We start from the raw sequence: 27,806 nt of genomic DNA, 5'->3' as shown, positions 1-27,806 counted from the left end.
CTTAATACAAGGTGAAGATACTCATTTTTTTCAAGAAAACATAATGGATGCTCATACTATCAACACAAACATCTAAACTACTTTTTAACATTCTAATTTTCTATCTGCAATGTTTTCCATTAAACATGTTACTTACGGATATTTTGCAACTTTCTGGTACTGTTTCATCATTAAAGGAGCCATTTGTTTCTATATCCAATCTTGGCATTTTTCTAATTTTGACATCTTCCTCTTGTTTTTCAATTTTCACTTTAGTTTCTAACTCTGATTTTGTGTTCTTAAATAACTCTTCCAATACTTCATTTTCTATGTCTAAATCAAGGATTTTCCTTTTTTCTGATCTTAGTCTTTCTGTAGAGAGAGTTTTACTGGCAGAACTTTCCACAGTGGATGCTGACTGTGTATCTGTACAGAGGTGGTCTGGTCTCTTCCCCCCAGGCCCATGCTGAGACAGATGCGGCTCCCTGTTTCTCCGCACTGAGGCTGTGGCAGGCTGTGTCTGTTCTAGAAGAGAGCAGGACATTTCCATTCTTGCTGATTTACACGAAGAAATCTCCTGGCTGTCTTTATCCCTTTCCCTTAAATTTAAAAAAGAAGAGGAAAAACAAGAACAGACCATGAACACATCTAAGTAATTTAATAGTTTGGCAATATTCACCCCTCCCGCACTTAATTCACAGTATTCTCAGTTTTATAATTAACCACAACCCTGAAAATTAAAAAAAGGCACCTGAAAACAGTACATAATTCATACCTACTCTACTGTTTTGAGAGGACTGACCAACTGCACAGCTAAAACGACATGTAGATGTCTATCTTTGCTGAATTAGCAATAGCTGACAAACTAATGAGGAAAGAAGAATAGGAAAATATAACACAATATAGTGTGTCCGTAAAGTCATGGTGCACTTTTGACCAGTCACAGGAAAGGAACAAAAGACGATAAAAATGTGAAATCTGAACCAAATAAAAGGAAAACTCTCCCAGTTTCATACCTATTCAGTACAGTTCGATGTGGGCTTACGCACAGATTTTTTAGGGCTCCTTAGGTAGCTATCCCGTATAGCCTCTACAGACTCGTCACTGACTGATGGCCTACCAGAATGGGGTTTCTCCACCAAACTGCCAGTTTCCTTCAACTGCTTATCCCACCGAGTAACGTTATTCCTATGTGGTGGCGCTTTGTTATAAACGCGCCGATATTCACATTGCACTTTGGTCATGGATTCGAATTTAGCAAGCCACAGAACACACTGAACTTTCCTCTGTATCGTCCACATCTCGACTGGCATGGCCGTGGGCTGCTCCGCTGTATACACGGTGTTACGTCATCATCTGCGCATGCGCACATGCTGCCACATCATCCTACAAAAACTGGGAGGGTTTTCCTTTTATTTGGTGCAGATTTCACATTTCTATCATCTTTTGTTGCTTTCCTGTGACCAGTCAAAAGTGCACCATGACTTTATGGACACACTGTATAAAGGACTTGCTGCCAGAAAACAACAGCTCACTTTATAATGCAGGGAACTTGTGGGAGCACCTCAGGGTGAAATCTGGTGGGTTAATGAGCTGGATCCCAGACAGTAAGTCAGAGGGGCTGATCCAGAACGCAGTATAGACTGCACACTGCATGTGACCTGTGCACACATGACTAAGCGTTTTCTAACAACACTGTACCAAATGACCACTATTCGTTTACACTGTACAAAGGCCCACCCTAGAGGACACAAAAGCTCAGGTCTCTGGGTTCTGAGTTTCCTGGGTTCACACTGCATTGGAACAGTTAGGTGATATTTTAGTAATTCTAATCTTAAGTCAGGGCACTGGACAGACCAACCAATCAAGAGGTTTTGGAAGTAACTGAAGTAGGTAGTCAGAGTCTGAACTAGAGAGCTAGCAACACAAACAGACAGAAAGGGAGGAATTTATAAGACACTGAAAATAAAATCAAACTACTGGTTCTTGGGGGTGGGCAGAGAAGAAAGGCAAAGATTTTGACAAAGTGAATTTCTAACAACAAAAAAAATATACATTCAGTCACAGGGAAGGAAAGGTTTCAGGACTATCATTGGGAAAACAGCAGGAAATTCCTGTGGAAAAGCGAAGCCTCAAGGATGAGTTAGGGCCCAATGTACTGACCATCTATAATAATGTCATGAATCCCTGCAGGCAGATTATACAAAGGATAAAAAGCAGTAGGAGGGGGAAAGTCCTCAAAAAAGGGGCAAGGGGACAAAGAAGGAGAGAGCCAAAGAGTAACCACTGGCACACTACCGAGAAGGGACACGAGAAGGAAGGCTCAGGAGCTGCGTGCCACCAACAGGCCACTCATGTTGGTAATAATGCCGTTGTTACTTTCAAGGATGTTGTGTCAAGATGAAAACTGCTGGTTTAGAATATCTCATGCAGAAACAGGAGTTGCAACAATCACCTCCCTTTCTGAGAAGGGTAACAGTGACTGTAAAAGACAACAGGTGGTCACAAGAGGAAGAAACAAGTCCAGGGAAGGTTTTCAGAAATGAGACAGAGCTCGTGAATGTGAAGACCCAGGAGACACTGAGGCACTAGGAACGGCAAGGGCACTGATGGAGCAGGCATCACCTGATGGGAATGAGAGGCCGGCAAGCACACAGGCAGCTGAAGGACAAGTGCAGCCAGGGAACAGCGAGAGGCTGGGCGCAGGAGGGAAGGGTAGGGAGCAAGGTCGAAGGCCACACACAGCTCTCCAGACTAAACGCCATCCTAAAAGTACATGACTAACATCAGTTTCTCAGACACAGAGCTGTTGTAAAGAAGTACCTTTTCTTGGAGGATGGCTGGAAATAGTTGAGGATGGAGTTGGCCTGCAGCTGCTGGGAAGCCTGATCTCTAGCTCTGTTTATACCTGGAGGCTTCGTTGGTGAAAGCTGATAGTTTGGGATTTTCGTCCTAACTAGAGCATTTGAGACTGCAGTTTTATTACCAGAGTTTACTTGGGCGGGTTCCTTTAGAGTGGATGTTTCTTGTGAAGGCAGTCTGAATTTCTGTTCCATTCTAGAGATTTTCATCTCTTCTGGCCTTTCACTCAAATCCATACTGTAACAAAAGGAAAGAATGTAAGGTAATCAAGTTCAAAGCACTTTATCCAGAAACAAAGTCCTATACATAGTAATACACATAGTCTTAGAATACCCTTAACCTTAGACCTTCAGCGACTGTGTTTACTCCCCCAGGAAACCAACTCCTGTGTCATCGTCACTCCCTGAGGACCAATGACACTTTTCTTCACCTCCCCGAGCACAATTGCCAGGAAACATGCCAAGCAAACGTGGAGTAGTGTAAATTACTCCTACTGTCCTAGTGTAAATTAAATGGTAATCGTTTGTAGTTTTTGCTTGGTTTAAGACTCTTAAATTATTTCCACACAAAAAGAATTAATTAAAATTGTAAAAACACAACAAGAAAAATCTCCCACTATTCCAGTATCATGTACTAGGGTATTCAGATCACTTTAGATAACATGATGTGGTCATATTCCAGCCAGATAGCAGTCTCTACAATAAAATTCAAGTCTAGACTGTCAGAAAAATATTTTATACACACACACACACACACACACACACACACACACACACCCATACACGTATGTGTGTGTGCAGTTCTGCAATGTATAGCTGAATAGATTCTGCCATTGCTATTCTTAATTCACAGAAAAACAAGTAAAGCTGTCACTCAAGTAACTTTCAAAATAATAGTTTCTCTTTAAAAAGTTCTATCTGGTGTCAATATAAAACATGGTGCAGAAAAACTGTAATGTGGTCATATCTAGTGATATCATAGGTATCTTTCAGTATGAAAAGGTCATTATGGATTATTTAAAATGAAATACACTAATTATATTTAGATTAGCCAGGTGGCCACATGAAATATCTCCAAAATTGTAAGTAATGCTCAAATACAAGCAACATCATATAACACAAACTCCTTTCAAACTTATTTCACCTGTCACAAATAAAGCTGCATAATTCTTTATAGCCTTCCGTGTACATCTGCAAGGAACAAAATAAAAAAACTTGATCACCAGATGGTGGGCCCACAATGGCCTGCAGGCAGACCTGGCCTGCCACTGTTCTGTGACCTAGGCTTACTGGAACACAGCTTCTCATTCATTCATGTACTGCTGTGGCTGCTCCTGGCTGCAATGGCAGTTCAGAAGCTGTGACAGAGCCAGGAATATTTATTCTCTGGTCCTTTAAGGACAGTTTGCTGATCCCTATTCTAAAATATTATTTTCCCAAGAGATGACCTGATAAAGGTACTGAACATAATTGGACAGAATCACAATGACAGTTTGTTAACAGTTAAGCTTTACCACGTGTCTGCTTGCTCCGACTCTGTGTCAGCTACATGTGTTATGGTGTTCAGGGGGGCACTTAGCAGGAGCTTCTCTTTGACTGATAAGCCTTGGGAAAGGCTTGGCCCTGGAGTCGTTGTCCTGCACTCTGTGGAAGGAAGAACACAACCATAGAATCAAGAAGGACACCTGGTCACTGACACTGTTAGACTGAGTCACGCCAAGGGAATTTAACAGGTTAGACACACAGCTGTTTCTAGGCAGGGGAGCCAACAAATCCATTAGGAAATGGCCTACAGGCAGCCTGTTGGCATCTGTGATGAGCTTATCTGGACTAAATAATTTTACAGATACATCACATGTTCACAGTACAGTATTACTAACAAATAAAAACAATCAACTTAAATCCTAATTCAAATAATGCTTAAAGTCAATAGACCAAAAAAATTAAATTTCTTCCCCATACAAAGTATACTTACCCTACCATCTACACAAATCAAAGTCAATGCAAGTTTTATTATTAGAAGGAATACACTATTTGAAAAATACATAAACAGTTTCAAACAAATTTTGGGCACTAACAGAAAATCACAATTACTTCATCACCGTATTTACTGGGAGAACAACTTAACTCAGTTCGCCTTCCTGCAAATGTTTTCTGCTCCCTGTGCCCACGCCACTCCATACATTATCACTTCATTAACTTCAACACACTCATCTCCACTGTGTGGCCTGCATTATTTAACCCCTCTAGGCTGCAATATCCTCACCTAGAAAATGGGGAAATGATAATACTTTCTTAAAAAGCTGCTTTGAAGCAAAATGAACTGACGTGTGAGAGTACTTGTAAAAATGTGCCCAGTACGCGTTGTGCAGTCTGAGGGCCACCACTGCTCACCATGCACGCTATTCACCCGCTACCCTCCTTTTAGACAGAGCCTGCTCATTCCTCTGTCTCCAGTGTCTGAGCAAGGTTTTTTATACAGTGGATATAAATAATAAATAAGTTAATGGAATTACATGGTTAACTGGAAATTTTTTTAAATGGCATTTACTAAGTGTCTAAGCTAAATTATCATTGTTAGGTCCTCATGACATAGGATGTGTTTAATAAATGTATACTACTGATTCCAAATTCAGATATTTAGATTTCTGCCACTGTCCTTATGTAACCACCTTAGAAGCTCACTGGCATTTCCTTGAGCACACTTATCCCTAACATTCATTTTTGCGTGCATAGAAGTTTGCAAAAAATAATATTTACAGACGCTAATATAATCCCTAAAGAAACATTTATAACTGGAATCAAATGACCCAGAATAACTGATGTTTGTCAACCATAAGACTATTTACAATGTTCTCCTTACTAAAAATGTCAGAAGGCAGGGATGTGCTCTGATCTGCTATTTATTCCAGTGTTTAGAATAATTACAGGTATATAACAAATGTACAATAAATACTCGTTGAATAAGAAAACAAATGAATACAGAAGAAAAGTGAGAAAAAAAAGGAAGGAAAGACAGGGAAGTAGAAATTCATTCTCTCTGTCCCCCTTAAACTGGCTTTCTTCTAAAAACCTAAGTCAGATGTCTATGACTTGGAACCCACATAGACCTCCCTATAACTATGTACAAGAAGTAATGCTACTAATTATAATATAGATTTTGACCATTCCTTATGACCTTGTTTCTATATGAAATGATACAACAGAAAAGGTACTAATCTATAGACCCAAATTTTAGGATTGCCTTGTCCATAAAGTGTCTCTGGGACCTTAGCTTTTCTTGGCCTTGAGCTCTTTTACCTTTTAATAAACAACAGATGAGATGACCTCTAGGGTCCTTTTGGCCATAAATCCATAAATTTCCAACTGCGGATGATAACGTTTTGCTGCACCACACTGGCAAAGATAATCTCATGTACTAATAACTTAGTCTAGTTAGGTAAACCTGTGTGCGTCCTGCAAACAAGCAGGCTGCGCAGTGCTGCCAGGGGAACCAATGAGAGCTCAGCCTTCCAGCAGCTGAAAGCCATGGGAACCATGTTACAAGGAGGAAGAAGCTCTAACTGGAATGCAAAAATAGGTTGCTGATGCATGGGAAACAGAATCATCAATTCTGACTTGGGGGAGAGTTATGGGAGAGAAAACAACTCAGAAACTCCATGAAGGAGATGAGCAGGTGTGGACGGGGTCATGTCTGGAACACAGCAGTGCTAGTATTCCAGGAACGGGGACCACAATGAGCAAGGTCACAGCAGGTGGGCACTATGAGCCACACAACACATGTGTTCTGTAGGGAGGTGTATCTGAAAAGGTGAGGATGAGGGGAGACAGGCTGTAGCTAAACTCTTGAGGGCTCATAAGACAAGATAGAGGGTTAGGGAGTTACTGAATGGTTTATCAAATTTAGATGATGAGTAGAAAAGGTTCTAAAGGGAGGGAGACTGCGATGCCGAAGTGAAATGTTAACTGCAGAGATGAATGTGAACGCAGGACCTTTACTGGGGCAATACAGAGCCTCAGGACAGACAGAGACGCAGGGTTCACATGCGGTATGGCTGTGGTAGAGGTAGGAGCAGGTCTCTGCAGACGGAGAACTTCAGCTCCTGTCAGAATGAGGAGTGACTAGAGCTTGTAATAGGAGCGTCTCCTCTGTTCACATAAAAGGAGGCTCCTCTCTAGCCAGTCCTTCCCTAGACAGTCTAACCCAGTGGTTCGTGGCATTTGTATGAGAAACATGAGCATAAAACCAAGAAAAAAAACCAATCACGATGACCTGGCCACATCCCAGAATATTCTGAACTACCAAGAATGTGAATCTGCATTTAAAAATCTTTCTGAAGCATTTATCTAGCTGAGGACTAGTTTTCTAAAAGAAAAAGAAAGGACAGTTGTCCACACAAGGTGCTGGGCCAGGGGAGCTACTCACTTTGACTCAACGATTCTATTTGTTCTCACACATTTTTGTTGTGTTGTTAAAAGCCTGAAATTATTCAATGGGTTTGTTTGTTTCTGTAACGGAACAGAAATCCATTGTCAACAAAATAACAGCTACAGCGCATGCTGTTTCTGAAGGTTGTGCAGTTCCTCCAAGAATATGGTTCTTTGGAGCAGTGTTTTTCAACCAGTGTGCCGTAGACATGGTCAGGTGTGCTGTGGGAAATTAAACATGGGTCCCCAGACTACGGCCCGCAGAGGCTATTTATCCAGCCCGCCACCAGCCGCCTCCATCAGAACATAAACATTCCCCTCACAATCCCTCCAGCTACCAGCAACAGGAGGAGTGGAGGCACAGGGAACGTTCACTGACCAATCACCTTCTAGGATTCATCCCGACCACTAGCGATGAACCAATAGTAGGCCGCCTCTCATCCATACCCAGAAAGGTCCCCAATCGGGGCTGCCGCGCACTTGTCATTGTGTGGCCTTGGCGAGTAGTTGAAGCTGCTACTCTTCCCCATGGTCCTGATTTCTAATCCTGGTCAGGACTGGAGGTAAATGTTGCCACCACTAGATGAAGCCTCAGCCTCATCTGGTTAATATAGATACTTGACCTTTTTCTTTTTAAAAGACGTCCCGCAGAGGGTGATATACAATGCATCCAAGCTCAAGTTTGCTGATCTTCCTTTGGACAGTTTTTGGTTATCTGTTGCCAAGGAGTTCCCTATTCTGGCCAACAAAGCTATTTTGACATTGCTCCCATTTTCAACCACATATCTATGTGAGCTGAGCTTCTCAAGCTTGACTGTGATAAAAACTAAAAACAGAGAGAGACTGAGAACTGTTGAGGAAGAGCTTCGTGTGTATCTTTCTACCATTCCTGCCAGGATATCCCTTTTGTGTTCATTGAAACAGGCCCAGGTTTCACACTAAGTGAGTATAAATACATTTAGAAACTATATTATTAACTATATGTATAATATGTATTGTGTTAGAGTGTCATTTTGGTAGGTGGTGTGCCCCAGGATTTTGTAAATGTAAAAAATGTGCCGCAGCTCAAAAAAGGTTGAAAATCACTGCTTTGGAGTGTGCTTCTCACACTGAAGCAGCTCTCTCCAGAAGGCTTCTAACTCCCTGGGTGAATTCTGGGAATGTTAGTCATGAGTTTTGTAGAAATACTCTAAATATTAAAATTGGAGAAAAATGAGTTACTTGGACATATTGAAAACTTCACACAAGTACTTACAACTGTTTGCAGTTGAAGGTCAGCTACATCCAGACAGAAACACACCTGGTGTGCTCCCAGGAGAGGCAGTGTTATCATGTGAATGAGCAGTCTTATTCATAGTAAAATACTAGCCTATCAAATTCATTTACCATCTATCCTTTTCAATCTACTCCCATCCCCCAGACCACCATTTCTCAAAGCTGGAAGCAGCAGAGTCCCTGCCATCTGCCTGCAGAGCAATGAGATCCTGACAGCATTCACTAAGGGTCAGTCTGAACCCAATGATTTGCTGCGTGACTCTGGCTAATTTCTTAACCTCTCTGTACATCCGTTCCCTGATCTATAAAGTGCAGATGAGGTCATCTATCTAAAAGGTTTGTTTTGCAGATTAAATTTTGATGACAATGTAAATCATTTCCTTCAGTCTCTGCAAACTCCAGAGATAGTTGTCATTATTACTAATCATTACCAGTAATGACCTACACACCTAATCAATTCCTGGTCACATGGCTCTAATGGCTCACTCCTTCCAAAATCTACTTTAGCACATTCCTAATCTGCTTTCAGCTTACACCAGGATGCAAGGTATAGCCACTCAGGAGGAACACTGGCCAAGTCCACGGTGGCCATTCAATGGGGCACCAGTAAACAAAGCCCCTGGGTGCACGATGAAGTAATGCTGCCTCCTTTATCCAAAATCCAATTAACTGCTGACAAGCAACCACAGAAAAATGAATGTGTACAGGAATAGAGAATGTATGCTCTTAGAGCCAGACAAAGAGATGAGAGAGTTCCTAGGGAGAACACACAGAAAAATATCTAGGCCCAAAAGCAAACGAAGAATACGTGAGTTATCAGGATAGCACCATCAGCTTCCTTTCCTACGTGGGGCGGTTCACCCCTCCTTAGGCAACCTGGTGGTCCTCCACTCCCGGGAGGCCACCATAGTGATGCCGAATTTACTATGGACACCTGATCAACACAGTACACTACAGTCTAGAATGCTAGGCTCTAGTGCTCCCCCTGCCTCAGCCTCCCGAGGAGCTGGAATGACAGGTCACCACGCTCACTTTCAAGAAAAGTAGGGGAATGTGTTTTAGATTTATTTTTTTATTTTTTGTGTGTAGGAGAGACAGAGAGAAAGAGAGGGACAGATAGGGACAGACAGGAAGGGAGAGAGATGAGAAACATCAATTCTTTGTTGCAATTCCTTAGTTGTTCACTGATTGATTTCTCATATGTGCCTTGACGAGGGGGGGAGAGAAGGGAGGGGCTTCAGCAGACGGAGTGACCCCTTGCTCGAGCCAGCGACTTTGGGCTCAAGCTAGTGAGCCTTGCTCAAACCAGATGAGCTCACCCTCAAGCTGGCGACCTTGGGGTCTCGAACCTGGGTCCTCCACATCCCAGTCTGACGTCCTATCCTATGCGCCACCGCCTGGTCAGGCAGGAAATGTGTTTTAAATCACAATGGAGCAAGCTGCTGTCTCCAGGTCCACAGGCTGTGATAGTCCACACTGAGCTGACCACAGCATGCACCCTTCACCTCAGAAATGGCTCCAGAGCCACCAGTGACTCAGGCCAAAAGCTACAAGCTGTTTCCAACTCCTCCCCAGGTAAGTTCCAAAACATACTTTGACTCTTCTGCTTCTCCACTGTTGCCCCCGCAAGTCCAAGGCACCAGCGCCCCCATCTGGCCACCATGAGGGCTTTCCACTTGTATTCCCAACCCCATCCTCAGCCCAGGAGTCCTGTCTCCACAGACGCCACCGTGATGGGGTCCTCCTCCCTTGTATCCTGTTCCCCAAATCCCCCATGCTGCCTTTTCTCATCACGCAGAGTACCTGAGGCTCCATGTGACATCCTCAGTGAGATCCTCCTAACCAGCATCTAAACAGCCCACTCTCAGTCATGATCACCTCACCGCACTGCAGCTGTCCCTTTGTACTTGGCCTGACAGACAGAAGTGTCTGTCTATGTACTTGTAAACTGTCTGAATCCTGACCTTCGAATACGAAGTTCCCAGTAACAGGTTAAGTGTGCACTTTACTCACCACAGTATCTTCAGCACTTAGGATAGTACCCAGCATGAGCGGACACAAACACTTATCAAATAAGTAAATGACTGAATGGAAAAGGTGAGTTTTTTTTTTTTTTTTTTAATTTTTTTTTTTTTTTAATTCATTTTAGAAAGGAGAGAGAGAGAGAAGAGAGAGAAGGGGGGAGGAGCAGGAAGCATCAACTCCCATATGTGCCCTGACCAGGCAAGCCCAGGGCTTCGAACCGGTGACTTCAGCATTTCCAGGTCGACGCTTTATCCACTGCGCCACCACAGGTCAGGCGAAAAGGTGAGTTTTAAAGGACATTAAAAATGGTCATCACTGACAAGTGTAGAATAATGTGTATAGAGCCTACCATCAGTTTACATAATAAAGTTGTTAGAGAATCAATATAATGATGCTTTGGTTACCTGAACTGGGTTGAACCTGAGGATTGCAGTAATTCTCTGTAGTTATGAAAATAACCGCCAATCCAATCTCTGCTTCAGGAATAGGCCTCAGACCCTGCCTGTTAGAATAAAAGGGCTTAAGTATGATAAGATTCCAACTACCCAATTCATTAAGATGATGTCAAGCTGAATAAACCCCATTTCTCCGCAAAAGCCACAGCAATTTTATGGTAAGAAGGGAATCTCAAATACATGCCTGTGGGCTTATTCACTGAACCATGCTAGACTGGGCAAGTCCACACGTTTTACTGACTCAGCTATTTCATCTGTAAAGGTCTGGGGTAAAGGATACAAATCCTTCAGTTCTAAAATTCTGTAACTTTCAGAATAAGAAAGAGCAATACCCAGTTGAAGCAATAAAAAGATTGTAATAAGCAGACCCATGACTATAACTAAACTTCTCAGAGAACACCTGGGAAAGCAGCAGCAGGGAGAATGGAAGGGGGACAGAAGCACAAAGAACTGTGCATGAGCTGAATGTCAGTGAATGAATCTTATTGAACCTGAATTTTGTTATTCTATAATGTGAATGACTAACTTTATGTAACAAAAATAATTTAGTATATAATGTTATGTAGAAACTACACCTCAAATTTTAAGAACTACAAAACTTTTTAATACTCACTGCAAGATATTTCTCAGATGCTTTAACATTTGTTTTTGGAATGAATTGATTGAGTTAACAGTTCAGCTGTATGTGTGATTATAATAGTAATATACTAAAAAATTTTTTACAAAGTATTGTAAACAAGTGACCACATATACCTACTTAGAATTTTTATTGCACTACTAATGTTTTTAAAACTATATACTACAAATATTAGTTATAAAGACTGGCTGTATAAAATAACATTTAAAATACATATTTAATAACTCTTATACAGACATGACATCATCTTAGATAGGGAAATAGTGGAAGAGCCTGTTAAATTCAACAGTGAGACACATGTCACTACTGTCACCACTCCCATTCAACACTGCCTGGAAGGGCCCAGTGAGCACATAACAGAGATGGAGAGGGGGAGGTATCACAGACATGAGGATTAAAAATAGGATAGAAAGAAATGTCATTATCTACTGATATGGTTTATACAAAAAAAGACCATAGGTAAATTATTAGAAATACAAGGAAGTCCAGCAAGGCAGCAACATAGAAGAGTATCTAAACTTCACTTGATTTCTACCCAACAGGAAACAGCTAGAAATCATACTTAGAGAAATACCATATATTTACATTATCACAGATACAGTATCTACCAGAAAACATGTAGTATCTAGGAATATCTAAAAAACGGTATTTAAGATCTCTACAGGCAAATTATAAAAAGTTAATTCTCCCCAAATGGATTTGTGGATTCAATGAAATTCCTAATCAAATTCCCAGCAAGGTTTTTGAAAATGATTCTTTAATGTATACGAAAAAATAAAAGAGCCAAGAGCAGCCAGGGAGCTTCTGAAGAAGAGAATGCAGCGCCCGTCCTGCTGGACACCAAGGTGCTAATGCAGTATGGGTGCAACACAGATGGCTGATCAGTAGAGGTTTGGTATAAACAGAATCCAGGTAGAATAAAACAAATTTCAAAACATTAAAATACAAGTCAAAACTGTAGGTGAATAATCTTATCCATGAATAGAAAAAGATTATTTAAAAAAATACAAGTACCATATACGATATAAGCTTTGTAATAAATATTTTATATACACTTTCATTGTCATGTAGAGTGCAACAAAAGTTATATATAAAACCTCCTACCTACATATTTTTTACAAATAAAGAATAAAAAGTACCTTTGTAGTGTATCCATAATTGAATGAATCAATTTTTTCTGAGATTCAGAAATTAAGGTCTGCGAATCTGTGATTCCTACATCAACAACACAAGTTGCAGGAGCCGAAAAGAAGCTATCATCTTCTTCATTTTCTTCCGTTATCAACCTAGCATCTCCTCCTCCAAAAACAACTGCTGGACTTAATTTTTTATGCTAAAAACAAAAAGAAGAGAAATAATAAAAACAGCCACCATTAATTTCTGGAGTATGTTCTAGAAATGGCACGAGTGTGATGGGGATAAAATGAAAGAGCTGAGTAGACGGTCCTGCTCCTGGGAGGATGCACTGAGCTGCACTCTGAGAGAAGTCCTGGCTCGCAGGCCCCTCTGCACAAGCCCCTCTGCAGCCCTGGACATCACACGGTCTGTGGGGCCCTCTGTGGACCTGGACATCACACTGCCTGCGGGTCCCTTGCAGCCCTGGACATCACACGTCCTGTGGGGCCCTCTGTGGATCTGGACATCACACGGTCTGTGGGGCCCTCTGCGGACCTGGACATCACATGGTCTGTGGGGCCCTCTGTGGATCTAGACATCATACTGTCCGTGGGGCCGCCAGGCAGGCCCCTCTCCTATCCCCCTGGACATCACACTGTCTGTGGGGCCCTCTGCGGACCTGGACATCACACGGTCTGTGGGGCCCTCTGTGGACCTGGACATCACACTGTCTGTGGGGCCCTCTGCGGACCTGGACATCACACGGTCTGTGGGGCCCTCTGCAGCCCTGGACATCACACGGTCTGTGGGGCCCTCTGCAGCCCTGGACATCACATGGTCTGTGGGGCCCTCTGCGGACCTGGACATCACACTGTCTGTGGGGCCCTCTGCGGACCTGGACATCACACGGTCTGTGGGGCCCTCTGTGGATCTAGATATCATACTGTCCGTGGGGCCGCCAGGCAGGCCCCTCTCCTATCCCCCTGTACATCACACTGTCTGTGGGGCCCTCTGCGGACCTGGACATCACACTGCCTGCGGGTCCCTCTGCAGCCCTGGACATCACACGTCCTGTGGGGCCCTCTGCAGCCCTGGACATCACACGTCCTGTGGGGCCCTCTGCGGACCTGGACATCACACGTCCTGTGGGGCCCTCTGCGGACCTGGACATCACACGTCCTGTGGGGCCCTCTGTGGATCTGGACATCACACGGTCTGTGGGGCCCTCTGCGGACCTGGACATCACACGGTCTGTGGGGCCCTCTGTGGATCTAGATATCATACTGTCCGTGGGGCCGCCAGGCAGGCCCCTCTCCTATCCCCCTGGACATCACACTGTCTGTGGGGCCCTCTGCGGACCTGGACATCACACTGCCTGCGGGGCCCTCTGTGGATCTAGATATCATACTGTCCGCGGGGCCCTCTGTGGACCTGGACCTCACATGGCCTGTGGGGCCCTCTGCGGATCTAGATATCACATGGTCTGTGGGGCCCCCTGCGGACCTGGACATCACACGGTCTGTGGGGCCCTCTGTGGACCTGGACATCACACGTCCTGTGGGGCCCTCTGTGGATCTAGATATCATACTGTCCGTGGGGCCGCCAGGCAGGCCCCTCTCCTATCCCCCCATACATCACACGGTCTGTGGGGCCGCCTGGCAGGGCTCCCCTTGACAGGGCCGCCTGAAACCCCCATTTCAATACCTGTTTACTAACCCAACAAGTCAGAATTTAAACCAGTCTGTAGACTGGGGAACTTACATATTTATACAAACTTAACAGGCCAACTGACAGATGTTAAGAATTATAATCATATACATGAAGAAAGGACTAGTGCTGGTGCCTGACATTGTTTTATTCCATGTCACGCTTCTATACAAAATCTCAAAAGAAAATGCACTAAAACTATTAAAAACATTACTAATTTGTCCTAGAGTGTAATGTTTTCTTTAGAAAAATTTAGCTTATAACATTACCTGCTTGGCATTCAGAAATACAAATGTTTTCCCTTTGAAGATCTGTTTTCTCTCCTGCCGTCCTGACAGATCAACATTTTTATTCCCAATGGCTGACTCACCAATAGGTGGGTAAAAACTGTAAAAAACAAACAAACAAACTATATTCTAATTATAAATTATTTTGTATTTATGTCATTATAAATTTGCAAATGGAGTAGTTCTCTAGACACTGTAAAGGCTTTCCATAATACCATTAAATAAATCATTTTTAAAAAGTTTTTATCTGTTACAAAATGACAGAAAGTATCTAAATGCGTTCTGTAGAAATATGGTGACAGGTACCACGGAAATTTCCTGGAAATATATAATCTAAGGGTAGCCAATCATAAAAACATACAATTAAATATATATGGCTCAAGTTACATGAGTTACAAAAGGCTGAGAGAGATATCACCCATAAAGATTAAATTTTATCAGTATCTTGTGTTTGCCTAGCAACCAAGATGTATTAATAATGTCCATAGTCCAATTCTGTGAATTTCTACTGTAAATGTTGCTATAAATCTCTTTGAAGACAATTCAGGAAATTAAGACTTATGTTGTCAGGCTAAACACAATTTCCAAAGTGAGATTTAAAAGTATCTTTTACCTCTTTAACATAATGCTATAAAAACATCTTAATCATCCATGGAAATGAGGTAAAGAAAGAAAATAGAGAAAAAATCAACAGATAACTCTTCAGTTTCTCAGCAGTCCAGTTTCAACTTTCTACATACTCAGATATTTCTAAGTTATTCACAGGTGACAGCCTTTCAGTTTATCTCTCTACCTTCTAGCAAAAATTACCAATGTCCATGGATAATGGAAGGCTCAATATTGTCAAGCTGTCAGTTCTTCTCAACTTGACCTATAAACTCAAAAAATAATCCCAACAAAATTACAAGCAAGTTATTTTGTGGCCAATTATAAAGTTTATATGGAGAGGTAAAAGACCCAGAATTGCCAACAATACTGAAAAAAAAAAAGAAAGGCAGAGGACCAACACTACCTGGATTCAAGACTTACTATAAAGCTACAGTAATCAATTCAGTGTGGAACTGATGAAAAAATAGACAAACAGACCAGTAGGAGAGAACAGACCAGAAGCAAACCCACATTTATATCACGGATCTTCAACAAAGGAGCAAAGGCGGTACAATGGAGCTTACAGTCTTTCCAACAAATGGTGCTGGAACTGACATTCACGTGCAGAAAAATCAATCTAGACTCAGTCTTCACACCAGGTACAAAAATTCACTCAAAATGGATCACAGACGTAAATGTGAAACGCCAAACTATGAAACTCTTGGATGATAACACAAGAGAAAACCTGGAGAACCTTGGATATGGAGATGACTTTTTAGACACAACACCAAAGACGTGGTATAAAAGATAAAATAATAAGCTGGAATTCATTTAAATTAAAAACTTCTGTTCTGTGAAAGACAGTATCAAGAGAATGAGAAGATAAGCCATGGACTGAAATATTTGTAAAAGACAAATAATAAAGGACTGTTATCCAAAATATACAAATAACTCCTAAATTTCAACAGTAAACAATCGCATACTTTATACAAAGTGATCCCTCAGACACAGTTACCAACACCATACATAGTTATTACCATATTGTTGACTATACATTCCCTATGTTGTACTTTTACATCCCCAAGTACAATAAAAATTTTACATTAAAAATTGTAAAGCCTGACCAGGCAGTGGCACAGTGGATAGCGTCGACTTGGGATGCGGAGGACCCAGGTTCTAAACCCCAAGGTCGCTGACTTGTGCATGGAACATAGATATGACCCCATGGTCGCTGGCTTGAGCAAGGAGTCATTGGCTTGGCTGAAGCCCCTCAGTCAAGGTACATATGAGAAAGCAATCAATAAACAACTAAGGTGTTGCAAGTAAGAACTGATGCTGCTTCTCATCTCATTTCCTTCCTGTCTGCCTGTCCCTATGTGTCCCTCTTTCTCTCGCTAAAAATAAATAAACAAACAATGAGCCAAAGACTTTGACACCTTACAAAGAAACATTGAGATGGCAAATAAGCACATGAAAGACGTGCCTCACATCCATCATATATCACCAGGAAAACGCAAACTAAACCCACGATGAGATCCCACTCCATACCTATAGAACGGTCAAAATCCAGAAAACTGACCACACCAAGTGCTGATGAGGATATGGAGCAGCAGGAACTTTTATTCACTGCTGGTAAGAATGCAAATTGGTGGAGCCACTCTGGAAGGCAGTTTGGTGGTTTCTCACACAACTTACAAACAAATTACAGCTATTTCTGCACCACTCCTGCAGGTATATGCTCACAATCTCCAGAACTACTTGTTATGTTGCTTTTTTAGGTGATAGGTAAAAGGCTTGAATTATATTGACAGCCAAACTTCTTTTTTTTTTTTTTTTTTTTTTACAGGGACAGAGAGAGAGTCACAGAGAGTCACAGAGAGGGATAGACAGGGACAGACAGACAGGAATGAAGAGAGATGAGAAGCATCAATCATCAGTTTTTTATTGCAACAACTTAATTGTTCATTAATTGCTTTCTCATATGTGCCTTGACCGCGGGCATTCAGCAGACCGAGTAACCCCTTGCTCGAGCCAGAGACCTTGGGTCCAAGCTGGTGAGCTTTTTGCTCAAGCCAGATGAGCCTGTGCTCAAGTGGACGATCTCAGGGTCTCAAACCTGAGTCCTCTGCATCCCAGTCCGACGCTCTATCCACTGCGCCACCGCCTGGTCAGGCCAAACTTTTTTTTTTTACAGTGAGAGAGAGAGAGACAGGGACAAACAGGAAGGGAGAGAGATGAGAAACATCCACCTGTAATTGTGGCACCTTAGTTGTTCATTGATTGCTTTCTCATGTGTGCCTTGATGGGGAAGGTGGGGCTCCAGCCAAGCCAGTGACCTTGGGCTCAAGCCAGCACATCAAGGTTTCAAATCTGGGTCCTCGGTATCCCAGGCCGATGCTTTATCCACTGTGCCACCACCTGGTCAGGCTGCCATCCAAATTTATAAATATGAGGTCTAAATCCAGGAAAAAACTCCTAGTAAGGGCCATAGTTCTTTGCCTTGAATTTTAATTGATTATGTAACAGAGGTCCCCAAACTTTTTACACAGGGGGCCAGTTCACTGTCCCTCAGACCGTTGGAGGGCCGCCACATACAGTGCTCCTCTCACTGACCACCAATAAAAGAGGTGCCCCTTCGGGGAGTGCGGCAGGGGGCCGGACAAATGGCCTCAGGGGGCCACATGCAGCCCGCAGTTTGGGGACGCCTGATGTAAAATCAACTCTATAAGCTTCTAAACCTTTATTTACTGAGACTGTTTTAGGATAATGGCTTGTTGGGTCTAACAAGCTACTAAGTTAACCTGTTCCTGTTTCATGGATGCTGGAAGAAGACACAAGACTCCTGGGTCAGAGACAAAGCAAGCAGCGAGACTCAGCATGTTTACAGCAGGTCTATTCCCCAAACAAATCCCGGGGATGTCACTGAAGGGACACACAGTGGGTGTGTTATACCGAGTGCGGGAATCCACCAGTTTTCTAACAGTCTATAAGCAGGCATGGCCTCTGTCCTGGGAGGGAACTATTACCTCAACTCTCAAGCTTTCTCACTGCAAACATCCTGAGAAACGGCCATAGCACAGGCAGGTCAGAACCTTGCACTGCTGGCACATCCAGCAAGTTCTGGATGAATGCAAGGCCTCTCTTCCAAAACTAACCTTGCAATCTGAAATAAAGTAACTTACAGAGTACTCCATGATCTGCAACTTTGTAAAAATTCAGATAAATGGTAACTCCCTCTCCTTTCTAAGGGATCATTTCCTTACATTCAGCTATATACACATTTTAATGAACTTCCTTTATCAGTTTAGATTATCAAAATGAAATAGTCCTTTTAATTGGAGTCTTCTAACACTGACTTCATCTTCTCTGGTATTTTGATGACAGTTCAGGAAAACGAGATCTCACACATCAGGTCGGGTACAGGATGCTTCAACCGTCTTCCCGTCTCTTGGTGACAGTGCCGTGTTGCAGACATAACTGCACCAAGAAGGGTGAGACCTTCTATGAGGGAAAACATTGCGGTATGCCTTCCTAATTCAAATCCAGAACTAGTAATGATGCTTTCTACTAAAAGAGGAGGTAGTTGTGTAATAAAAAAACCATATGACTTTATTTTATATCCCTTTGTAACCTGTCCTACCACTCAAATGTAACCTTTTTTCTATTTAATAGTTAAGTATGCATGCAGTTAAATGTCTTCAGCAAGCATGTCAAACGGATCCTAACAGGTGCAGGAATAAATGAAGGAAAAAACTGTGTATTTTAAATTAATATTAAAAATTTTATTATCAATTGCCATCATCAAATGTGGGCTAGAGCAATGGTCTCTTCTAGTTAACAATGAATTAGGAGTTACTGAACAATCTCATGGCAGAAATATTTTAGCGTTGCTATGTAAATTAATAAAGTCATAAACTGAAGCCAGAAAAAAAAACATATTACACTGAACCTAAAGTCAAAACCATCTGAGACTCTGAACAATAAGCAGGAATCGATAACTAATTCTAAAATCTCTAAGACCATGAAACACATTCTCAGCAGTGGAAGCCCCAGTCCCCTGCACTGCCAGGTCAACCAGAAAAACAGTGTTTCACTATCTGTAACAAGGGTGGTTATTTACTGGATTAATCCCCTGCCCTGCGGAGGCTCATACACAGGCTTCAGGGGAAAATATAACTGTTGAAGTGCCACGCAAGCTGGGAGTGCACAAGTGAAAGAGCATGTTCTTACAGAGCCTAAAACTCAAAACAAGTTTGTAATCCACTATTTTTAAATCTGAAAATTGCTTTCCAGAGTCAAAAAACATTATATTATTTGTTCACCAGATTATAAAATACAAGAGACCTCCCAAATGAAAAATAAAAACAAAAAGAAAAATCTGATTTTCAGTTACTTTAAGGAGATGTATATTACCATATTCCTAGCTTGACCTGTGTTGGCGCAGTGGATAAAGCATCAACCTGGAACACTGAGGTCATCGGTTCAAAACCCTGGGCTTGCCTGGTCAAGGCACTATAGGAGTTGATGCTTCCTGCTCCTCCCCCTTCTCTCTCTCTCTCTAAAATGAATAAAGTCATTTTTTAAAATTTGTTTATTTACCTTAGAGGGGAGAAAGAGAGAGAAGGCAGGGGGAGCAGCAGGAAGCATCGATTCCCATATATGCCTTGACAAGGGAAGCCAGGGTTTCAAACTGATGACCTCAGCATTCCAGGTCAACTCTTTATCCACTGCACCACCATAGGTCAGGCAAATCAAGTCTTAAAAAAAAAAAATTCGGCCTGACCTGTGGTGGCGCAGTGGATAAAGTGTCAACCTAGAAATGCTGAGGTCGCCGGTTCGAAACCCTGGGCTTGCCTGGTCAAGGCACATATGGGAGTTGATGCTTCCAGCTCCTCCCCCCCCTTCTCTCTGTCTCTCTCTCTCCTTGCTCTCTCTCTCTCTCTCCTCTCTAAAAAAATAAAAATAAAAAAAAAATTCCCTAAAAAAACCTGCACTAGGCAAAATAGCTTATACTCGCTAGTAATGTTTTAAAATTAATGATACTTAACTTGAATAATATTTTAGATTTTCTAATCTCTTCAAACATTCAGTTATCTTATAGAGATAAAATGAGCTTATAAACACTGTCATTCTATTACTCCATATAGACGATAATCTACTGACATGTATTTTAAGAAGCATGGTCTTATGCTAAGATGACTAAAACACCTACCATTTTAGCTGCCAGAACTTTAACCATGCGATCTGAAACACAAAATCCAAGTATCTTTCTCCTCAACCATAGTTTGTATTACTTCAAACATTACTAAAAAAATACCATATCCTTTAGCCTGGTGGATCACTAATTTAGCAAGGCATCCAAATAAGCAAATAAAGCTATTATGAATCTTTCCAAATATTGTACTTAGTGACATTTCTTTCAATAAGCACCTACTATGATTCCAGGCAATGTGCTCAGCTTTGTAAATACTATTACTTAAAAAACCCAATACTACACTAAGAACAGTGCATACTTAAACCATCAGCAGGTCAAGTACTGCTGAGTGAGGCCCGATGGTGTGACTGATGCCCTGGTACCATGTGTCTGCAGAACAGGCTGCTTCTGCACCACAGACCGGAGTGTCCACATGCAGGGCACGTGGCACTGGCCCATGTGCTCTACTGACGGCACCTCTGTACCATTCACTGTCCTTCAATGTTTTTCTTTAAATAGTGGCACATAAATAACATTTGTCTTGTTAAGAAACAACTGACAAAAAACGTGGAGAACCTTTTTTTACATATTAACAAAAACTTCAATAAAATTGAACTATAACCTTACATACTGAAACAGTCATTAAAGAGGGAACTAACCTAAATTAGTGCTATCATTCTTCATATGTCACATTGTATTATATTTAAAGTACACAATATACCTTTCAATTTGTGGAAGCTGTTTCTTGGACTGAACTGCTTTAAGAAATTCAGTAAAATATTCTGGCTTTACAATCGGACATCCACAAATGAGTGCACATATTGTCTAGAAAGAAGAAAAGAACATGTGTGAATACATATATTCATGCTATTTATTTACTTATTAAGCTTATTAAACCCATTTAAAAAATGGGTTTTTTGAGAGTGAGAGAGACAGGAGGGAAGAGAGGGTAAGAAGCATCAACTCACAGTTGCTTTCACTTTAGCTGTACATTGATTGCTTCTCATATGTGCCTTGATGAGGATTGAACCAGTGTCCCCTTGTTCAAGCCAGCAACCTTGGGCTTTTCATGCCAGAGACCTTTTGGCCTCAAGCTGGTGGGCTTTGGAGTTGTGTGGACAATCCTCCTGCTCAAGCCAGCAACCCTGCACTGAAGGGCCCACGCTCAAAGCCAGCGACTTCAGGATTTCAAACTGGTAAACTCAGCATTCAGGGTCGACACTTTATCTACTGTGCCACCACCAGTCCGGCTAAGCTTATTTTAAAGAGTTGAAAGTTATAGACTACAAAGGGGCTAGTCTTTTTCCCTCCTTATCTCTCTATAAAGAAGCCACAATCTATAAAAAAGAAGTCAGTTCGGTCAACTGCTTAATTTAGTATACAAATCACTATGTAGTCAATTATCATATAAAACCCACCCATTAAAATAATTAACTTAAAAACCTCTTGGGGGAAGTAGAACAAGACGACAAAATATAAATCAGTGTTAAAATGTATTCCAATTTCAAAACCATTAAAATGCTACAAAGTACTGTATCTGTTAGGATTGAGGTAATGTAACATCTGCCCTAGAGAAGACAGAATCAAGAGATAAACATGAGAGGAAAGACCTTCTTATCTAACTGCCTTTCCAACAGACTGTGATATGGAATAAAGTAGTTTCACAGAAGTAAACAAAGGAGTAACTGCTTGTGGTTGGGTAAAAGCTCAAAATAAGTATCTACAGATGGGGTAGGAGCTCTCAGTAGCAAGTGCATTATATGGTAAGTCTCATATAAGATACAGCCACAAAATTGAGAAATATCAGAAAATACTATCATGGGCAAGAAAATGAAGAGGATTCAACATAATTCTAGAAAATAATCCAGCTAAAGAATGTATTTATGTATGCTTCCAAAACCATGGGGTACTCCCTAAATATGAGCGAGCAAGGTGGGGTATCAATGGAATCTGAAAGACACCAACAGATGAAATAACTGACTTCTTGTATGAAGTAAAAGTGTGCAATTCCATAGTGGACCGAGTGAGCTCCAAAACATGTAATCCTGGGCAAAGGATTTCACTGTTCTTGCCTCAGTTTCCTCTTCAGAGAATAAAAATTGAACTGAATATTCTTTAAGTTTTATGTTGTTCTAATATTCAACAATTTTAAAAAGATAAGCTAACCTGTACTTTTGGAAATTTTATCCCAAAAGTAACAAGTTTTCCTTTTTTTGGAACATGATTGATCAGAAATATTGAAAAGGCCAATTCTGCAAACCTTTATTGGTATACATCCAGGACTTGCTAATGGGAAGAGCCACATGATGGCAGCTGGACCCATCACTGGAAGTGTATGCTCTGGTGAACAGGTGCTAGTTTCCAGGTCTGTTACAGACTCGGCTATTTCACACCTGCCAAGCAAGGTCATGATTACCTTTTCTGTTTCTCAGCTACCTTGCTCTCTGAGAGTCCACACATAAATATTCTGATCATTTAATGGTGCATGCATCCCTACTGCAAACTAGTAAGTGGACAATTTGATATATGAATTTATTATCTGTGAGTGTACTGACATAAATTAGTACTGTTAAATTTATGTCAATTTCATAAACTTGCGAAGATAACATGATCCTTGGTCAGAGATAACCCAAGATACAAGTTTGACATGAGATTCAATCTGAGCAGCAAGTCATTCTCTACAACACCTCTGTAACTATAATACATACATTCTGATTTAATTATATTAGCTACCAAAAGATTTTTCTATTATCTAATAAAGGAATCTTAGCATTTGTTGCTTTTCACTACAGATATTAACCTAAAACAATGCTACATATCCATAATCAACCTGTTTAAAAGGAGACAAATCATCTCCCTGTATCTTTCTTCAGTTAGCTTTGGATATAACCAAATCTGATCAAGATGCAAAATCTGAAGGCATACCAAAATATATTCCTGTTTTAATGAATAATCAGTATCATCTAAAGGTACATACCTAAAATCTCTAGATTATGAAGATACATTAGAGTAATATTAAACTACAAGAACTTAAAAGGTTTTTTGGGGTTTTTTTTTTTTTTACAGAGACACAGAGGGATAGATAGGGACAGATAGGAATGGAGAGAGACAAGAAGCATCAATCATTAGTTTTTCGTTGCAACACCTCAGTTGTTCATTGATTGCCTTCTCATATGTGCCTTGACCACGGGCTTTCAGCAGACCGAGTAACCCCTTGCTCGAGCCAGTGACCTTGTGTCCAAGCTGGTGAGCTTTTGCTTAAACCAGATGAACCTGCACTCAAGCTGGTGACCTTGGGGTCTCGAACCTGGGTCCTTCCGCATCCCAGTCCGATGCTCTATCCACTGCACCACCGCCTGGTCAGGCTTAAAAGTATTTTTGATTAGGGCCGTAAACCAAATAAAAGAGCAAGAGATGACTGAGAGTAGAGGAAGATGACTTAATGAGGAGACAGAAGACAGTAATTTTGAAGACTGGCAGTTGCTCTCTAGTCACTTTGCTCCACTGTGTAAACTTGGGGAACAGAAAACATAAGTCATTTTTTTTAAATGCTAAGTCAAAATGTGAGATACAATTTCATGTGCTTCTGTTGTTTCACATAATAAATATGTCATCAAAAAGCCATTCTACCCTAAATGGGATACAAAAGCATGGGGTTGGCATATAGAAATCTACAACTAATAGTTGTAATAGATTTAAAGTAAATGACTTTGAAAACAACTGTGTATAGTGGATGACTAAGCTTAAATTCATAGAATGCATTTTAACGTGACAAGTCATTCAGCTTACTTTAATGGTAACTTTAACTGATGTCATGACAAGGTGAGTGCATTCTTCTGTCCAATTGTTGACAGTAAGTCCTCCCAGACGCAATATGGCTTCATTCAAAGTAGTTTTCCCAGAGACATCTAAACAAGAAGAGCATGCAACCAAAGGTTCATACTCCACTCTGTAAATGAGTTACATAAGTAATTATCATAAGTACAGAAATGGCAACTTATAGAACTTTAATCTAGAGGCTCACATAACACATATTATTTTAATTTTTATGTATTACTAAACTTTCTGGATAATGAAATCATCATTGTCTAAATCTGAAGTTACAACTAAGAAAAAACAACAATCAAGTTAACATTATATTTTCACCAGTGCCAAATCAAGGTACCCAGGGCCCAGTCAAACTCTCCCTCCCTCTGTTACTTCCTGTGACTGACAAAGCCCACTGATACATGTGAGTGGTACAAAGTTCAAGACTGTACTGAGTGGGAATTCAGAATCTGGTTAGTATAAAATAAGGTACTCTATTTGTACATTAATTTTAAAAATTCTTACCTGAACTTACTTTCAAACACACCAAAAGTAACTCTATCCCCTGTCTGCAAAGTTCGAGAAAGGCCATTCTGCATTTTTTCCTCATTAACAAAGGTGCCATATTTGGAAGTATCTTTTATTGTCAAGATGGGGATTTCAAGTGTTTGACTCTGGAAAAAAAAAAGTCAACAAATAATTTAGAGTGTTTTACCACTTAGTCAATATTCAACAGTGTTTTTCTATACCTATAAGAACAGAGACACAAAACCTAAATATCACTGAACAGATGGAATATTTGCTGATATGCATTTGCTAAAAATAATGGGTTTTCGTTCTTATTACAATCAGTATTATCACCAGCACAGCCGTTTGTATATATATTTTTGTACCTTTGACACCCAAACTTGTAATTAAACCAACCAACCAACTTCAAGTCAAAGCCATTCAAAGGAGTTGTAGGGCACAAGCAACACCTGTTTTCCATAATAAAACAAATAGGTTCCCAGTGTGCAAACCCACCTTGTACTGGAAATACCCCGGTTTACAGGGCTGCACAACCCTTTAGAGCAGGAGGCCTAAGGATCTGTTCAGTGCTCCATCCCCAGGCTGAACATTTAAGTAAATAAATATAAGTATGTTATCTATGTCCTCTGAGTTTCTAAGTCATTCAAATAAATGTAAAATATTGGGAAAGGAACTTCAAATAACTAAACAAACAGCCTGACCTGTGGTGGTGCAGTGCATAAAGCATGGACCTGAAATGCTGAGGTCCCTGGTTCAAAACCCCAGGCTTGCCTGGTCAAGGTATATATGAGAAGCAACATGACTTGATGTTTCCAATTCCTCTCCTCCCCCATCTTTCTCTCTCTCTCTCTCTCTCCTCTCTAAAAATCAATAAGTAAAATCTTGAAAATAGCAGTCTGAAAGAGAAAGTTGATGAGATGTGAATAACAAATGAGAAAGCAATGAGTGCAAAGACATAAAAAGATATGATTATTAAAAAAACCAACAAACACCACTGGTATGGCCACTGAAATGTACTTAATTTTTTAACATTTAAAAAATCCAGGCTAGTTTGCTTAGTAGTAGAGCATTGGGCCCAGTGTGTGGAAGTCCTGGGTTTGATTCCTGGTCAGGGCACACAGAAGTGACCATCAGCTTCTCCACCCCTCCCATCTCTCTCTCCCCACTCCCACCTCCTACAGCCATGGCTCCATCAATTAGAGGGAGATTGCCCGGGTGCTAAGAATGGCTCCCTGCCATCCCCCTTGGGGCACTAAAAATAACTCAGTTGCTCCAGGGAACACGGCCCCAGATGGCCAGGGCATCATCCTATAGAGGGCTTGCTGGGTGGGTCCCGGTAGGAACCCATGTGGGAGTCTCCCTCCCTCCCTCCCCTGCTCTCACTTATAAAACAAAACAAAAACCTAACAGCTGCCCTGGCCAGGTAGCTCAGTTAGTTGGAGCAGCATCTGGATCTGCGGAGGTTGGGAGTTTCATCCGTGGTCAGGACACATATAAGAAGCAACCAATTGGCTCTGGCTGGTGGCTCATTGGATAGAGCGCATCCCCACCCCTGGACTCCAGAGTTCAATTCCCCTTCAGGGCACACAAGAGAAGTGACCATCTGCTTCTCTACCCCTCTTCCCTCTATTCCCTTCCCAAAGCCAGTAGCTGGATTTGTTCCAGTGGCTCTGGCCATAACTCAGTTGGAGCGCATCAGCCTAGTATACTCCGTCATTCGCCCCAAATAGGGTTGCGGGTGGATCCCAGTCACCCAGTCGGGTACATACAGAAGTCTGCTTATCTTCCTTTCTCTCACCCAAAATAAATAGATAAGTAAATAAATAAGAACCAATCAATTCACAACTAAGTGAAACAACAAACCGATGCTTCTCTCTTGCCCTTACTTTCTCTCTAAAAAAAAGTCAATAAAAAATTAAGCTAAGATATTAAAAGTTAAAAGATAAAAAAACTCTGTAACAGCTTTTACAGTGCAAGCTCCTACAAGCTCCCACAGGCAAGGCACTCGGGACCACCCTGGCCCCAAGTGGAGTAAGCACCAAAGGAACACACCGCACTGGTCCCGGGGAAGCTGGCGGTCAGCACGGCGTGACTGCGGCTGATGGACTTGTCCTGTTCAATGAGGATACCACAGTTCTTCCTTCCCACCTCGTACTCAGCGCCCGTCAAAAGTCGGTGCGGCCCTGGGAGGATCACAGAGGAAACTGGTGAGCGCACGCGCGCAGGTGCAGACGGCACAGGTACAGTACTTCAACGGAGTATGCTCATCTTGCTGTTTCAATGTGAACGGTGCACCCATACATGAACTGGTGGCGTTCCAGCGAAGCCTCTCTGAAGGACGCGGAAGGTGAAAAACCACACTGAGGACCGTGAACCCTCACCGCGTTCACGTCTAAGCTCCACAGGTGTTCCGAACCCAGGCGCCCGCCGCCTCTGCTGCTCACACTGAGCGCCTGTCTCCTCACGGGCGAACCCGCCCGTGAGGCTGAACACTCAGTGGGCGGACAGCCACCCGCAAGGGCCGCTGTCACCGGAGCGGCCGGGCCATAACGAGGTACCCGCAGAGCGGCACCGGGCACCGCCGCGCGGAAGACTCGGAGGACAGCATAGCCTCCACACCTGAAGCCTAGCCCCGCGCCCGACTTGCCTAACACCCCGTACCACGTGCCCGACGCCCACCGTCGCCGGAAGATGGCAACAGGGGCGTGGCCGAGCCGGAAGCGCTGCTCAGACCCACTCCCACCCGCGTGTCGCGCGGAAATCGGCCCTCGGTTACCTCCCTTCCGCCTCACCTCCGGCCGAGCCCGCGTCTGGGAGTAGCTTCCACATGGATGCGGTCTCAGTGTCGGGGTGACGTACGGCTGCGAAGCCTCAGCTACCAGACGTGCTTGCGATCTCGCGGGCTCCGTGGCGTGCGCG

At 42.1% G+C, this 27,806-nt stretch overlaps 1 protein-coding gene across 6 annotated transcripts in view; it reads right to left on the bottom strand.

Annotated features, from left to right (window-relative positions):
• NBN (nibrin) overlaps positions 1-27,806 on the bottom strand; it is a 44,091-nt gene extending 16,285 nt beyond the window's left edge. For 2 of the 6 annotated variants that reach the window (XM_066378765.1, XM_066378767.1), the window contains exons 1-11: positions 27,680-27,806; positions 26,940-27,070; positions 24,885-25,033; positions 24,342-24,501; positions 21,274-21,377; positions 14,753-14,870; positions 12,800-12,993; positions 10,973-11,070; positions 4,355-4,484; positions 2,803-3,078; positions 137-578 (exon numbers count right to left, since the gene is read on the bottom strand). In XM_066378765.1, coding sequence (XP_066234862.1) covers positions 137-578; positions 2,803-3,078; positions 4,355-4,484; positions 10,973-11,070; positions 12,800-12,993; positions 14,753-14,870; positions 21,274-21,377; positions 24,342-24,501; positions 24,885-25,033; positions 26,940-27,070; positions 27,680-27,716 — 1,839 coding nt within the window. In that variant the 5' untranslated portion in view covers positions 27,717-27,806. Of the gene's footprint in view, positions 1-136; positions 579-2,802; positions 3,079-4,354; positions 4,485-10,972; positions 11,071-12,799; positions 12,994-14,752; positions 14,871-21,273; positions 21,378-24,341; positions 24,502-24,884; positions 25,034-26,939; positions 27,071-27,268; positions 27,362-27,663 lie in introns of those variants that run through there. The other 4 variants (XM_066378766.1, XM_066378769.1, XM_066378771.1 and 1 more) reach the window with 4 other exon arrangements.

The sequence above is a fragment of the Saccopteryx leptura genome, chromosome 3 (genome assembly GCF_036850995.1).
Source record: "Saccopteryx leptura isolate mSacLep1 chromosome 3, mSacLep1_pri_phased_curated, whole genome shotgun sequence".
Taxonomy (NCBI): Eukaryota; Metazoa; Chordata; class Mammalia; order Chiroptera; family Emballonuridae; genus Saccopteryx; species Saccopteryx leptura.
This window is presented reverse-complemented; position numbering and strand designations above follow the sequence as displayed.